At 48.3% G+C, this 13475-nt stretch overlaps 1 protein-coding gene across 1 annotated transcript in view; it reads left to right on the top strand.

The window, feature by feature from the left end:
• SLC25A20 (solute carrier family 25 member 20) overlaps nucleotides 1-13475 on the top strand; it is a 42110-nt gene that overhangs the window by 14538 nt on the left and 14097 nt on the right. The window contains exons 3-4 of the mRNA XM_516446.9: nucleotides 309-436; nucleotides 4997-5087. Of these exons, the coding sequence (XP_516446.3) occupies nucleotides 309-436; nucleotides 4997-5087 (219 nt within the window). The remainder of the gene's footprint in view (nucleotides 1-308; nucleotides 437-4996; nucleotides 5088-13475) is intronic.

The following is a 13475-nucleotide window of genomic DNA, read 5'->3' as shown; positions in this document are numbered from 1 at the left end:
GGCTGTGATGAGTTGTGATCGCACCACTGCACCCCAGCCTGGGCGACAGAGTGAGACCCCGTCTGAAAAAAAAAGCCCCCAAAACAAAAACAGATTGCCTTTGAGAATGGAAACTGCCTTCAGTTTCTCCAGCATAATAGGAAAATTATTTCTGATAAATGTGTGAGATTTTCTTCCATTTAAAGTTCTCCTTGCTTCAAGAAGAGGTGAAGGAAGCCACAGTTTGGAGGACACACTGCTTTCCTCTTTCAGTGATTTAAAAGGTGGTGGTGTCTGTAAACAGCTTCTGCTTCTGTGATTCCTTGCAGGGCATCACGGGGCTATATCGGGGAATGGCTGCCCCTATCATCGGGGTCACTCCCATGTTTGCCGTGTGCTTCTTTGGGTTTGGTTTGGGGAAGAAACTACAACAGAAACACCCAGAAGATGTGCTCAGGTGAGTACTTACAGGTCAGGAGCACTTGCTGTTCTGCCTGGTAGCGTGACATGGGTTAAAATAAAGAAACTTGGGCAGGGCGCGGTGGCTCATACCTGTAATCCTAGCACTTTGGGAGACTGAGGCGGGTGGATCACCTGAGGTCAGGAGTTCGAGTCCAGCTTGGCCAACATGGCGAAACCCTGTCTCTACTAAAAATACAAAAAAATTAGCTGGGCGTTGTGGCGGGCGCCTGTAGTCCCAGCTACTTGGGAGGCCGAGGCAGGAGAATCGCTTGAACTTGGGAGGCAGAAGTTGCAGTGAGCCGAGATGGCACCACTGCACTCCAACCTGAGCAACAGAGCAAGACTCCATCTCAAAAAAAAAAAAAAGAAAAAGGACCTTGGTGGGTCTTCCTGGGCCCCTAAGCCTGACTCCTGGGAGTTTTTTTTTTCTTTCTTTTTTGAGACAGAGTTTTGCTCTTTTTGCCCAGGCTGGAGTGCAATGGCACAATCTCGGCTCACTGCAACCTCCACCTCCCAGGTACAAGCAATTCTCCTGTCTTAGCCTCCCAAGTAGCTCGGATTACAGGCATGCACCACCACACCTGGCTAATTTTTTTGTGTGTTTAGTAGAGAGGGGGTTTCACCACGTTAGGCTGGTCACGATCTCCTGACCCCAGGTGATCCACCCGCTTCGGCCTCCCAAAGTGCTGGGATTTCAGGCGTGTGCCACTGTGCCTGGCCCAACTCCTGGGAGTTATACATGAAGGAGTACTTGAGTTTTTAATTTTTTTAATTTTAAATTTTTTTTTGTTTGTTCGAGACTGAGTCTTGCTCTGTCACCCAGGCTGGAGTGCAGTGGCGCGATCTCGGCTCACTGTAAGCTCCACATCCCAGGTTCACACCATTCTCCTGCCTCAGCCTTCCAACTAGCTGGGACTATAGGCACCCACCACCACGCCCGGCTAATTTTTTTTTTTTTTTTTGTATTTTTAGTAGAGACGGGGTTTCGCCGTGTTGGCCAGGATGGTCTCGATCTCCTGACCTCGTGATCCGCCCCCTTCGGCCCCCCAAAGTGCTGGAATTACAGGCATGAGCCACTGTGCCCAGCCCAAGTACTTGAGTTTTTGAGATGGGGTCTTTCTTTGTCACCCAGGCTGGAATGCAGTGGTGCAATCACGACTCACTGTAACCTTGAACTCCTGGGCTCAAGTGATTCTTCTGCCTCAGCCCCTCCAAGTAGCTGGGACTACAGGCACACACCATCACTCTGGGCTAATTTTTAAATTTTTTTTAGCGATGGTCGGTGTGTGTGTGTCGGGGCGGGGGGGGGGGGGGGGTGCTCTCATTATCTTGCCCAGCCTGGTCTTGAACTCCTGGAGCCAAGCAATTCTCTTGCCTTGGCCTCCCACAGTGCTAGGATTACAGGTGTAAGCCACCACACCTGACCAGTTTTTCGTATTTCTTTTATAAGGTAGTATCAATTACTGGAGAGATTTGTAATACCAACCCCACGAGGCTGTTGAGAGGTCTGACTGCTTAAATATATGTGACATGTCATAGGCAGCACCTGGTGCTGCCCTAAAGACAAGAACAGCCTTGCTTTCTATCACCTGATTGAGAGAAGAGAAGGTTCCAACTTTTGTTGTGCTTCATTTTTACAACATGCTAATATGACTATAAAGATTTCAGGTATTAGTTTCTCTGTTAAAGTGGAATAAGTTAATGTGTTTTCCTTTAATAAACTTTAAGAAGTTGGATTTGGGTATGAAGAGTCACCTGAGACAGAATTATAGTTCAGAATTTACAAAGTAGTTAATGAAAACAGAGGCTTCTCAGGAGGCAGGGAAATTCTGAGTGGAAATATTGGGTGAAAAGGTATCCACAATCTGAGCTGTGCAGGATGCCAGCCCCTGGGAGGGGCTATAGGCAGTACAGGAGCCACAGAGGCTGGCCTGCCCTCAGATCCAGGAGCTCAAGGGAGGAAGCCCAGGGCGCCATGTGGTTGTATTCTGTCACCACTTCAGGCCACAGCAGGCTGAGTGAGGGTCTAGGATGTAGATGGAGGTGCTTGTAGAGTGAAACTCTATTTCTGGGATCCTTATGACTCTCTGAATGTCCCTAGATTCTATAAATAGCTGCAAGTGTCCTGAAATGTGGATGGGGTTGTTTTGGAGCTGCATTTGCCCATTGATAGTCCTTGTGTCTCACAGACACATGCCCTCTCTGAGCGCCTGGTCTTTTAGCATGTGTGCCAGCTCACGGATGTATCAGGGCCATGCATGACCCCCGTGGGGTCACTTCTGGTACTTTGGACTATGGGCTGTGTTCCTGTACAGTCACATCAGCACTCAGAAAAACAGTCTTCCTGACTGAACAAAGTTAAGACACTCAGGACCCCACTCCCACAATCCTGTCAGCCCTGCTGTGTTCACCTCCCTGGAATGGTGTTTGGGGATGGTATGGAAAGGAGTGTTACCAGGGCCTTGGGGTGGAAGTCCAGGAGAGTCTAGCTCTCAAAGATGCCTCCCTGGGACGGAGATGGGGGTGGGGAGTGGGAGAATAGGCCAGGCAGCTATTGAGTGTCCACATGACACCCTGTGCACACACAGAGATCCTATTCAGAGACAGTCTCCAGTCCCAAGAGATGAGGTTTGCTGAGCCTAGGGTTGGGCATTATGGGGAAAATGGAACATGTTGGTCTCATAGGGAGAATTTAGTTGCTGAGAGGACTCCTCAGGGATAGTCATGTGAACTGGGACTGTGAAGATGGCCGTGTTGGAAAGCAAGTCTCTTGACTGTTTGACAGTCAGCTTGGCTGTGTGCCTGAGGTAGATGCATGAGCCCTGCCTGGGCTGAATGCAGGGAGAAATAGCGCTGTTGAAACTGGTGCCCTGCCTGGAGTGAACTCTTTACAGTGGATGTCCCTCTAGCCCCATTTGGCATCTGTTCATAAGCTCCTTGTTGGATGGGACTGACCTGAAGGCTCAGTTGTTGGAGGCTTGGGGTCAAGAGTGCACCGAAGCTTAGGACAGTATGTGAAGTTTTTCGGTAACATTTGCTAAGTTGTGGAACTCTGTTGAAATGCTGAATGTAACTTTGTGCCCCATTGCCTCCAAACCGTGCTGGTATTGCTAATCCCAGAAAGAAAAGGAGGTAGCCAGGCACAGTGGCTCACACCTGTAATTCCAGCACTTTGGGAGGCCAAGGCAGGAGGATCACTTGAGCCCAGGAGTTTGAGACCAACCTGGGCAACATGGCGAAACTCTGTCTCTACAAAAATGCAAAAATTAGCCCGGCTTGCCTGTAGTCCCAGCTACTCAGGAGGTTGAGGTGGGAAGGTCACTTGAGCCCAGGAGATGGAGGTTGCAGTGAGCTGAGATTGCACCACTGCACTCCAGCCTGGGCAACAGAGCAAGACCCTGTTTCAAAAAAAAAAAAAAAAAAAAAAGAGCCGGGCACAGTGGCTCATGCTGTAACCCTAGCACTCTGGGAGGCCGAAGTGGGTGGATCACTTGAGATCAGGAGTTCGAGACCATCCTAGCTAACATGGTGAAACTCCGTCTCTACTAAAAATACAAAAATTAGCTGGGTGTGGTGGCAGGTTCCTGTAATCCCAGCTACTCGGGAGCTAAGGCAGGAGAATCGTTTGAACCCAGGAGGTGGAGGTTGCACCGAGATTGCTTCACTGCACTCCAGCCTGGGGACAGAGTGAGACCGTGTCTCAAAACAAACACAAACAAACAAAAAGAAGAAAGAAAAGAAAAGAAAGGGAGATGCCAGAGGTGGCACAGACAGCTTTGGGTGATAGATGGTAGGAGCCTCAGACTGCTCTTTATACTCAGGGTTGTTCATTCTGTGGGGGCCAGAGTGAAGACCCATACCTCTTGACACTGGGGGACTATTTCCCTGTACAGGGTCCACAGGACCTGTCATGCCTGCCTGGGTATCATCCCTGTCTGGTCCTTTCTCAGCATCTTACAGCACGTTGCATGCAGTTGCCTTGGCTATCCCTTAGCCTTTAGAGGTGGCCACAGCCATCCTCCTTGGCCTTGAAGCTGTCCTGCTTGAATCTTGGCTTAGAGTGTTCTCAGGCCCTTGGTAATCCAGGGGAAGTGAGACTGGAGGGGAACTACTGGGGGAGATTAAAGTCCAGATCCTGGGTTAGAGACTTCCCCCACAAAAACCCCAGCATGTTAACTAAGGAGAATTGAGGCTCAGAGAGGCCTGGAAACTTGTCCATAGTCACTGTGCCTGGCAGGCGCATGGATGGAAGCCATGTTTTACTATATAAAACTTCTCTTACAGGTGAGGGATTCTGAGCGTGCACCACATGGGGTGGGCCTTGTGGCCAGGCTCCCATTGCTCTTGCCACTGAGACCCTTGCTCTGGGAAATTTGACATTAAAATATACCTAGAACTGAGTTTTTGTGCGAAATCTGATTCATTTGTGGCTAGGCTTCTACCCAGTCCAAGTACTTATTTTTTTTCTTACAAAACTGTCCTCTTTGCTGGGATTGGCCTCTGTCCTCGGTGGTTAGTCACAGGTGCTTGCTTCTGCTTTTTGTTTTCAATGCAGCTATCCCCAGCTTTTTGCAGCTGGGATGTTATCTGGCGTATTCACCACAGGAATCATGACTCCTGGAGAACGGATCAAGTGCTTATTACAGGTAAGGTTGTGATTGGAGGGGAAATAGCTTTTTCCTTTCAGTTTATAATTTTGTGTGCATGTTTATGTCCTTTCACCCTTAATAAAGGCTTCAGGACCGGGTGCAGTGGCTCACACCTGTAATCCTAGCACTTTGGGAGACCAAGGTGTGAGGATTGCCTGAGCCCATGAGTTAAAGACCAGCCTGGCGGCCAGGTGCAGTGGTTTACGCCTGTAATCCCAGCACTTTGGGAGCCGAGGAGGATGGATCACTTGAGGTCAGGAGTTTGAGACCAGCCTGGCCAACATGGTGAAACCCCGTCTCTACTAAAAATACAAAAATTAGCCAGGTATAGTGGTGGGCACCTGTAATCCAAGCTACTTGGGAGGCTGAGGCAGGAGAATCACTTGAACCCAGGAGACAGGTTGCAGTGAACTGTGTCACGCCACTGCACTGCAGCCTGGGCATGAGAGCAAGACTCTGTCTCAAAAAAACAAAACCAAAACAAAACAAAACCAAAAACCAGCCTGGGCAACATAGTGGGATCCCATCTCTACAAATTTTTTTTTTTTTTTTTTGAGATGGGGTCTTGCTCTGTTTTGCAGGCTGGAGTGCAGTGGCACGATCTTGGCTAACTGCAACCTCCACCTCCCGGATTCAAGTGATTCTCCTGCCTCAGCCTCCTGAGTAGACGAGATTGCAGGTGCCTGCCACCACGCCCGGCTAATTTTTATATTTTTAGTAGAGACAGGGCTTTGCCATGTTGGTCAGGCTGGTCTTGAACTCCTGACCTCCAGTGATCCACCTGCCTCGGCCTCTGAAAGTGTTGGGATAACAGGTGTGAGCCACCACGCCCAGCCCCAAAAATTTTTAAAAATTAGCTGGACTTGGTGGTGTGCATCTGTGGTCCCAGCTACTCAGGAGGCTAAGGTGGGAGGATCACTTGAGCCTGGATTGTTGAGGCTGCACTGAGCCATGATTGTGCCACTGCACTTCAGTCTGGGTGACAGAGTGAGACCCTGTCTCAAATAAACATAAAGTCTTCACACCCGGTGTACAAAACAATTTATATATATACATATATATATATATATATTTTTTTTTTGTGGAGATGGAGTCTCGCTCTGTCGCCAGGCTGGAGTACAGTGGCATGATCTTGGCTCACTGCAACCTCTGCCTCCTGGGTTCAAGCGATTCTCCTGCCTCAGCCTCCTGAGTAGCTGGGACCACAGGCACGTGCCACCACGCCCACCTAATTTTTGTATTTTTAGTAGAGATGGGGTTTCACCATGTTGGCCAGGATGGTCTCTATCTCTTAACCTTGTGATCTGCCCGCCTCAGCCTCCCAAAGTTCTGGGATTACAGGCGTAAGCCACCGCGCCCGGACTATTTCAAGGTTTTCAGAAACAAAAGCAATCGTAGTAGAATCAAGAACTAGTACATTATAACAAACCAACAAAAATGTTACAAGTGTAACGCGTCAGTCTGGGCCTACCGACCCTTATTAGCAACCATTTCAGGAACTCTGAAAGGTGAGTCATGTCTTAACAAATTTAGAACAGAGGCTGCTTCTGCCTGAGATGTCATGTCTTTCTTTTTTTTCTTTCTCTTTTCTTTTCTTTCTTTCTTTCTTTTTTTTTGAGACAGAGTCTTGCTCTGCTGTTGCCAGGCTGGACTGCAGTGGCATGATCTCAGATTATTGCAACTTCCACCTCCTGGGTTCCAGCTATTCCCCTGCCTCAGCCTCCTGAGTAGCTGAGACTACAGGTGTGCGCCACCACGCCCAGCTAATTTTTTGTATTTTAGTAGAGACGGGGTTTCACCATGTTGGCCAGGATGGTTTCAATCTCCTGACCTTGTGACCCACCCGCCTCGGCCTCCCAAAGTGCTGGGATTACAGGAGTGAGCCACCGTGCCCAACCCTCTTTTCTTTTTTTCCTGTATTTTTGGAGATGGAATTTCGCTCTTGTTGCCCAGGCTGGAGTGCAGTGGTGCCATTGCACTCCTTGGCTCACCGCAACCTCCACCTCTTGGGTTCAAGCAATTCTTCTGCCTTAGCCTCCTGAATCGCTGGGATTACAGGCATGCGCCACCATGCTCTGCTAATTTTGTATTTTTAGTAGAGATGGGGTTTCTCCATATTGGTCAGGCTGGTCTCGAATTCCTGACCTCAGGTGATCAGCCTGACTCAGCCTCCCAAAGTGTTGGGATTACAGGAGTGAGCCACTGTGCCTGGCCTGTGAGCCACCGTGCCTGGCCTCTTTTCTATTTTTTTGAGACAGGGTCTCACTCTGTTGCCTAGACTGGAGTGCAGTGGTATGATTTCGGCTCACTGCAACCTCTGCCTCCTGGCTTCAAGCGATTCTCCTGCCTCAGCCTCCCGAGTAGGTGGGACTACAGGCGCCCACCACCACGCCTGGCTAATTTTTGTATTTTTAATGGAGACAGGATTTTGCCATGTTGATCAGGGTGGTCTTGAGCTCCTGACCTGAGGTGATCCACCCACCATGGCCTCCCAAAGTGCTGGGGATACAGGCATGATCCACTGTGCTCAGCCATGTGTTTCTAACATTTGTCCAGAATCTCAGAGCCCTTAGAGTGTAATGATTTCTATAATTTTTTTTAAATTTTAAAAATATTATATGAGACCGAATGCAGTGGCTCATGCCTGTAATCCCAGCACTTTGGGAGGTCGAGGCGGGTGGATCACTAAGGTCAGGAGTTCGAGACCAGCCTGACCAACATGGTGAAACCCCGTCTCTACTAAAAATACAAAAATTAGCCAGGAGTGGTGGTGCATGCTTGTAATCCCAGCTACTCGGGAGGCTGAGGCAGGAGAATCACTTGAATCCAGGAGGCGGAGTTTTCAGTGAGCCAAGATTGTGCTATTGCACTCCAGCCTGAGCAACAAGAGTGAAACTCCATCTCAAAAACAAAAAGAAAAACAAAACAAAACAGAAAAACAATGTTATATGAATGGAATCGTACAGTATGTAAAGTCTTTGGATTGGCTTTTTTTTTTTTTTTTTTTTTTTTGAGATGGAGTCTTGCTCTTGTTGCTCAGGCTGGAGATCAGTGGCACGATGTCAGCTCACTGCCACCTCTTCCCCCTGGGTTCAAGTGATTCTCCTGCCTCAGCCTCCCCAGTAGCTGAGATTACAGCGCTTGCCACCACGTCTGACTAATTTTTGTATTTTTAGTAGAGATGGGGTTGCACCATGTTGGCCAGGCTGGTCTCAAACTCCTGACCTCAGGTGATCCACCCACCTCGGCATCCCAGAGTGCTGGGATTATAGGCGTGAGCCACTGTGCCTGGCCTGGATTGGCTTTAAAATTTTTTTTATTTATTTCTTTATTTTTGAGACAGGGTCTGGCTGGCTGTCACCCAGTCTCTGTAGTGCAGTGGCTGGATTCAGCACACTGCAATCTCTGCCGCCTGAGATGAAGCCATTCTTACCTCAGGCTCCTGAGTATCTGAGACTACAGGTGTGCATCACCATGCCCTGCTAGTTTTGTTTATTTTTTTAGAGATGGGGTTTTACCACGTTGCCCAGGCTGGCCTCGAAACTCCTGAGCTCAAGCGATCTGTCTGCCTTGGCCTCCCAACGTGCTGGGATTACAGGCATGAGCCATCATGCCCAGCATGGACTGGATTTTAAACTCAGCATTGGCCAGGCACAGTGGCTCACACCTGTAATCCCAGCAGTTTGTGAGGCCGAGGCAGGTTGATCACCTGAGGTCAGCAGTTTGAGACCTGCTTGGCCTACATGGAGAAACCCCGTCTCTACCAAAAATACAAAAATTAGCCAGGTATGGTACAAGCACGCCTGTAATCCCAGCTACTCGGGAGGCTGAGGCACGAGAATTGCTTGAACCTGGGAGGCAGAGGTTGCAGTGAGCCAAGATCGTGCCACTGCACTCTAGCCTGGGTGACAAAGTGAAAAAATAAATCAAAAAATAAATTAAAAAATAAATAAATAGGCCGGGTGCGGTGGCTCACGCCAGTAATCCCAGCACTTTAGGAGGCCGAGGGGGTGGATCACGAGGTCAGGAGTTCAAGACCAGCCTGGCCAAGATGGTGAAATCCTGTCTCTACGAAAAATACAAAAATTAGCCAGGTGTGGTAGCAGGCGTCTGTAATCCCAGCTACTTGGGAGCCTGAGGCAGAGAATTGCTTGAACCCGGGAGGTGAAGGTTGCAGTGAGCCGAGATTGCACCACTGCACTCCAGCCTGGGCGACAGAGCGAGACTCTGTCTCAAAAATAAATAAATTAATTAAATAAATAAACTCAGTATAATTTTTTTTTTTTTTTCTGAGACAGAGTCTCGTTCAGTTGCCCAGGCTGGAGTGCAGTGGCACGATCTCGGTTCACTGCAACCTCTGCCTCCTGGTTTCAAGAGATCCTCCTGCCTCAGCCTCCCGTGGGATTACAGGCATGCACCAGCAAGCCTGGCTAATTTTTGTATTTTTAGTAGAGATGGGGGCCGTGGTGGTGGTGGGGGGTCTCACCATGTTGGCCAGCCTGGTCTTGAACTCCTGACCTTAAGTGATCCTCCTGCCTCTGCCTCCCAAAATGCTGAGATTACAGGTGTGAGCCACCATGCCCAGCCCTCAGCATAATTTTCTAGAGATTCATTCGTATTATCACATATATGACTACTGCATTCATTTTTATTGCTGAATAGTAGTCATGGTATGGATTATCATAATTTAACTATTCTTCGACCTAACAGCATCTGTGTTGCTTTTAGTTTGAGGTTTTTAGGAATAAAGATGCCATAAACATTTGTACACAGAGGCTTTTGTCAGAAAGTAAGTCTTCATTTCTCCATTTCTCTGGGATAAATGCCTAGGAATGTAATTGTTGAGTTTTATTGTAGTTGTATCTCTAGTTTAGTTTTTTTTTTTGGACAAGGTCTCACAGTGTTGCCTAGACTGGAGTGCAGTGGTGTGATCATAGCACAATGTAACCTTGATCTCCTGGGCTCAAGTGATCCTCCTGCCTCAGCCTCCCAAGTAGCTGGGACGACAGGTGTGTTCCTCCATGCCAGGTTAATTTTTTATTTTTATTTATTTATTTAGAGATGGAGTCTTGCTCTGTCGCCCAAGTTGGAGTACAGTGGCACAATCTCAGTTTACCACAAACTCCTCCTCCCGGGTTCAAGCGATTCTCCTGCCTCAGCCTCCCAGGTAGCTGGGATTACAGGCATGCGCCATCATGCCTGGCTAATTTTTGTATTTTTAGTAGAGACAAGGTTTTGCCATGTTGGCCAGGCTGGTCTTGAACTCCTGACCTCAGGTGATTCACCCGCCTCCTCGGCCTCCCAAAGTGCTGGGATTATAGGAATGAGCCATCATGCTCGCCCTAAGTCTAAGAATTCTCTTTTTTTTTTTTTTTTTTTTGGAGATGGAGTCTTGCTCTGTCGCCCAGGCTGGAGTGCAGTAGCGCAATCTCGGCTCACTGCAAGCTCCGCCTCCTGGGTTCACGCCATTCTCCTGCCTCAGCCTCCCGAGTAGCTGGGACTACAGGCGCCTGCCACCGTGCCCGGCTAATTTTTTGTATTTTTTTAGTAGAGACGGGGTTTCACCGTGATCTCGATCTCCTGACCTCGTGATCCGCCCACCTCCGCCTCCCAAAGTGCTGGGATTATAGGCGTGAGCCACTGCGCCTGGTCAGTCTAAGAATTCTTTACTTAAACCTAGATCCTGAAGATTTTCTTGTATTTTTTTTTACAAGTTTTATTTTATTTTATTTGTTTTTTTTAAGGCATTATCTCACTCCGTTGCCCAGGCTGGAGTGCGGTGGTGCGATCTCTCCTCACTGCAGCCTCTGCCTCCTGGGTTCATGCCATTCTCCTGCGTCAGCCACCCAGGTAGCTGGGATTACTGGCACACACCACCACGCCCAGCTCATTTTTGTATTTGCAGTAGAGACGGGGTTTCACCATGTTGGGCAGGATGGTCTCGATCTTCTGACCTCGTGATCCCCCCTCCTTGGCCTCCCAAAGTGCTGGGATTATAGGCATAAGCCACTGCGCCCAGCCGCCAGTCCGGTCTTGAACTGGCCTCAAGCGATCCACCTGCCTTGGCCTCCCAAAGTGGTAGGACTACAGGCATGAGCCACCACGCCTGGCATATTTTATTTTTTTGAGACGGAGTCTTGCTCTGTTGCCCAGGCTGGAGGGCAGTGGCGTGATCTTGGCCCATTACAACCCCTGCCTCCCAGATTCAAGCGATTCTCCTGCCTCAGCCTCCCCAGTAGCTGGGATTATAGGCACACACCACCACACCCAGCTAGTTTTTGTATTTTCAGTAGAGACAGGGTTTCACCATGTTGGCCAGGCTGGTCTCCAACTCCTGACCTAAGGTGATTTGCCCATCTCGGCCTCCCAGAGTGCTGGGATTACAGACATGAGCCACCGCACCCGGGCCTTCTATAGGTTTTATTTATCATTTTATGTTTTACATTCAAGCCTGTGACCTCATTTGAGTCAATTTGTTTTTGTTTTTGAGACAAGGTGTTACTCTATTGCCCAGGGTGAAGTGCAGTGGTAAAATCATGGCTCTCTGCAGCCTCAGCATCCTGGGCTCAAACAGTTCTTCTGCCTCAGCCTCCTGAGTAGCTGGGATTACAGGCATGTGCCACCAAAAACAGCTAATTAAACACCTTTTTTTTTTTTTTTTTTTTTTTTGTAAGGATGGGGTCTTGCCATGTTGCTCAGGCTAACTTCGAACTCCTGGGCTCAAGCATTCCTCCTGCCTTGGCCTCCCAAAGTGCTGGGATTACAGGTGTGAGCAACCACGCCTGACCAATTTTTGTATAATATATGAGTAGTAGGACAGAGTTCTTTTTTTTTTCTTTTACCTTTGACCTCCGCTTATATCATTTATTGAAAAGACTGTCTTCATTCCACTGAACTGTGTTTGCACCTTTTAAAAAATCAACTGGGGGCCGGGCATGGTGGCTCATACCTGTAATCCCAGCACTTTGGGAGGCCAAGATGGGTGGATCACTTGAGGTCAGGAATTTGAGATCAGCCTGGCCAACATGGTAAAACCCTGGCTTTACTAAAAATACAAAATTATCCAGGCATGGTGGCGTGCACCTGTAATCCCAGTTACTCGGGAGGCTGAGGCAGGAGAATTGCATGAACCTGAGAGGTGGAGGTTGCAGTGAGCCAAGATTGTGCCACTGCACTCCAGCCTGGGCAACAGAGCAATACTGTCTTAAAAAAAAAAAAAAAATCATTGGGCAGGCCAGGCAGAGTGGCTCACACCTGTGATCCCAGGACTTTGAGAAGCCAAGGGTGGTGGATTGCTTGAGCCCATGAGGCTGAGACCAGCTTGTGTGGCACGGCAAAACCCCATCTCTAAAAAAAAAAAAAAAAAAAAAAAATTAGCTGGGCATGGTGGTATGCACCTGTAGTCCCAGCTACTTGGGGGTGGTGAGGTGTGAGGATCAGCCCAGGAAGTTAAGGCTGCAGTGAGCCGGGATTGTGCCACTGCACTAAACCCTGGGTGACGGAGTGAGACCCCGTCTCAAAAAAACGAATCAATTAGACATATTTGTGTGATTTGTTTCTCTCTCTTTTTTTTTCTTTTTTTTTTGAGATGGAGTTTCGCTCTTTGTTGCCCAGGCTGGAGTGCAATGGTGCGATCTTGGCTCACCACAACCTCTGCCTCCCGGGTTCAAGCGATTCTCCTGCCTCAGTCTCCTGAGTAGCTGGGATTACAGGCACGCGCCACCATGCCCGGCTAATTTTGTATTCTTAGAAGAGATGGGGTTTCTCCACGTTGGTCAAGCTGGTCTCGAACTCCCGACTTCAGGTGATCCGCCCACCTCAGCCTCCCAAAGTGCTGGGATTACAGGCGTGAGTCACTGCGCCCAGCCTTGTTTCTCTATTCTACTCCATTTATCTATATGTCTATCTCTTCACCAACACCACACAGTCTTGATAACTATAGCTGTGTATAATAAACCTTGAAATTCAACAGACTTATTCCTCCCACTTGATTCTCTCTTTTTTTTTTTAATTGTTCCAGCCTCCTAGAACAATTTTCTACTCCTTTGTCTTTCCACATAAATTGTGGGATAATTTAGAAAATTTAGAAAAATCTTGGTGAGATTTTGATAGGAATTATGTTAAACGTACAGATCAATTAGGGCAGAATTGACACCTTTATTATTTTGAATCCTCCAATCCAGGAAGAATGGTACATCTTTCCATTTATTTAAAAATCCAATTTCTGGCTGGGCATGGTGGCTCACGCTTGTAATCCCAGCATTTTGAGAAGCTGAGGCAGGTGGATCACATGAGGCCAGGAGTTTGAGACCAGCCTGGCCAATATGGCAAAACCCCGTGTCTAATAAAAATACAAAAATTAGCCGTGCATGGTGGTGCAGGCCT

This window comes from Pan troglodytes, chromosome 2 (assembly GCF_028858775.2).
Source record: "Pan troglodytes isolate AG18354 chromosome 2, NHGRI_mPanTro3-v2.0_pri, whole genome shotgun sequence".
Taxonomy (NCBI): Eukaryota; Metazoa; Chordata; class Mammalia; order Primates; family Hominidae; genus Pan; species Pan troglodytes.
This window is presented reverse-complemented; position numbering and strand designations above follow the sequence as displayed.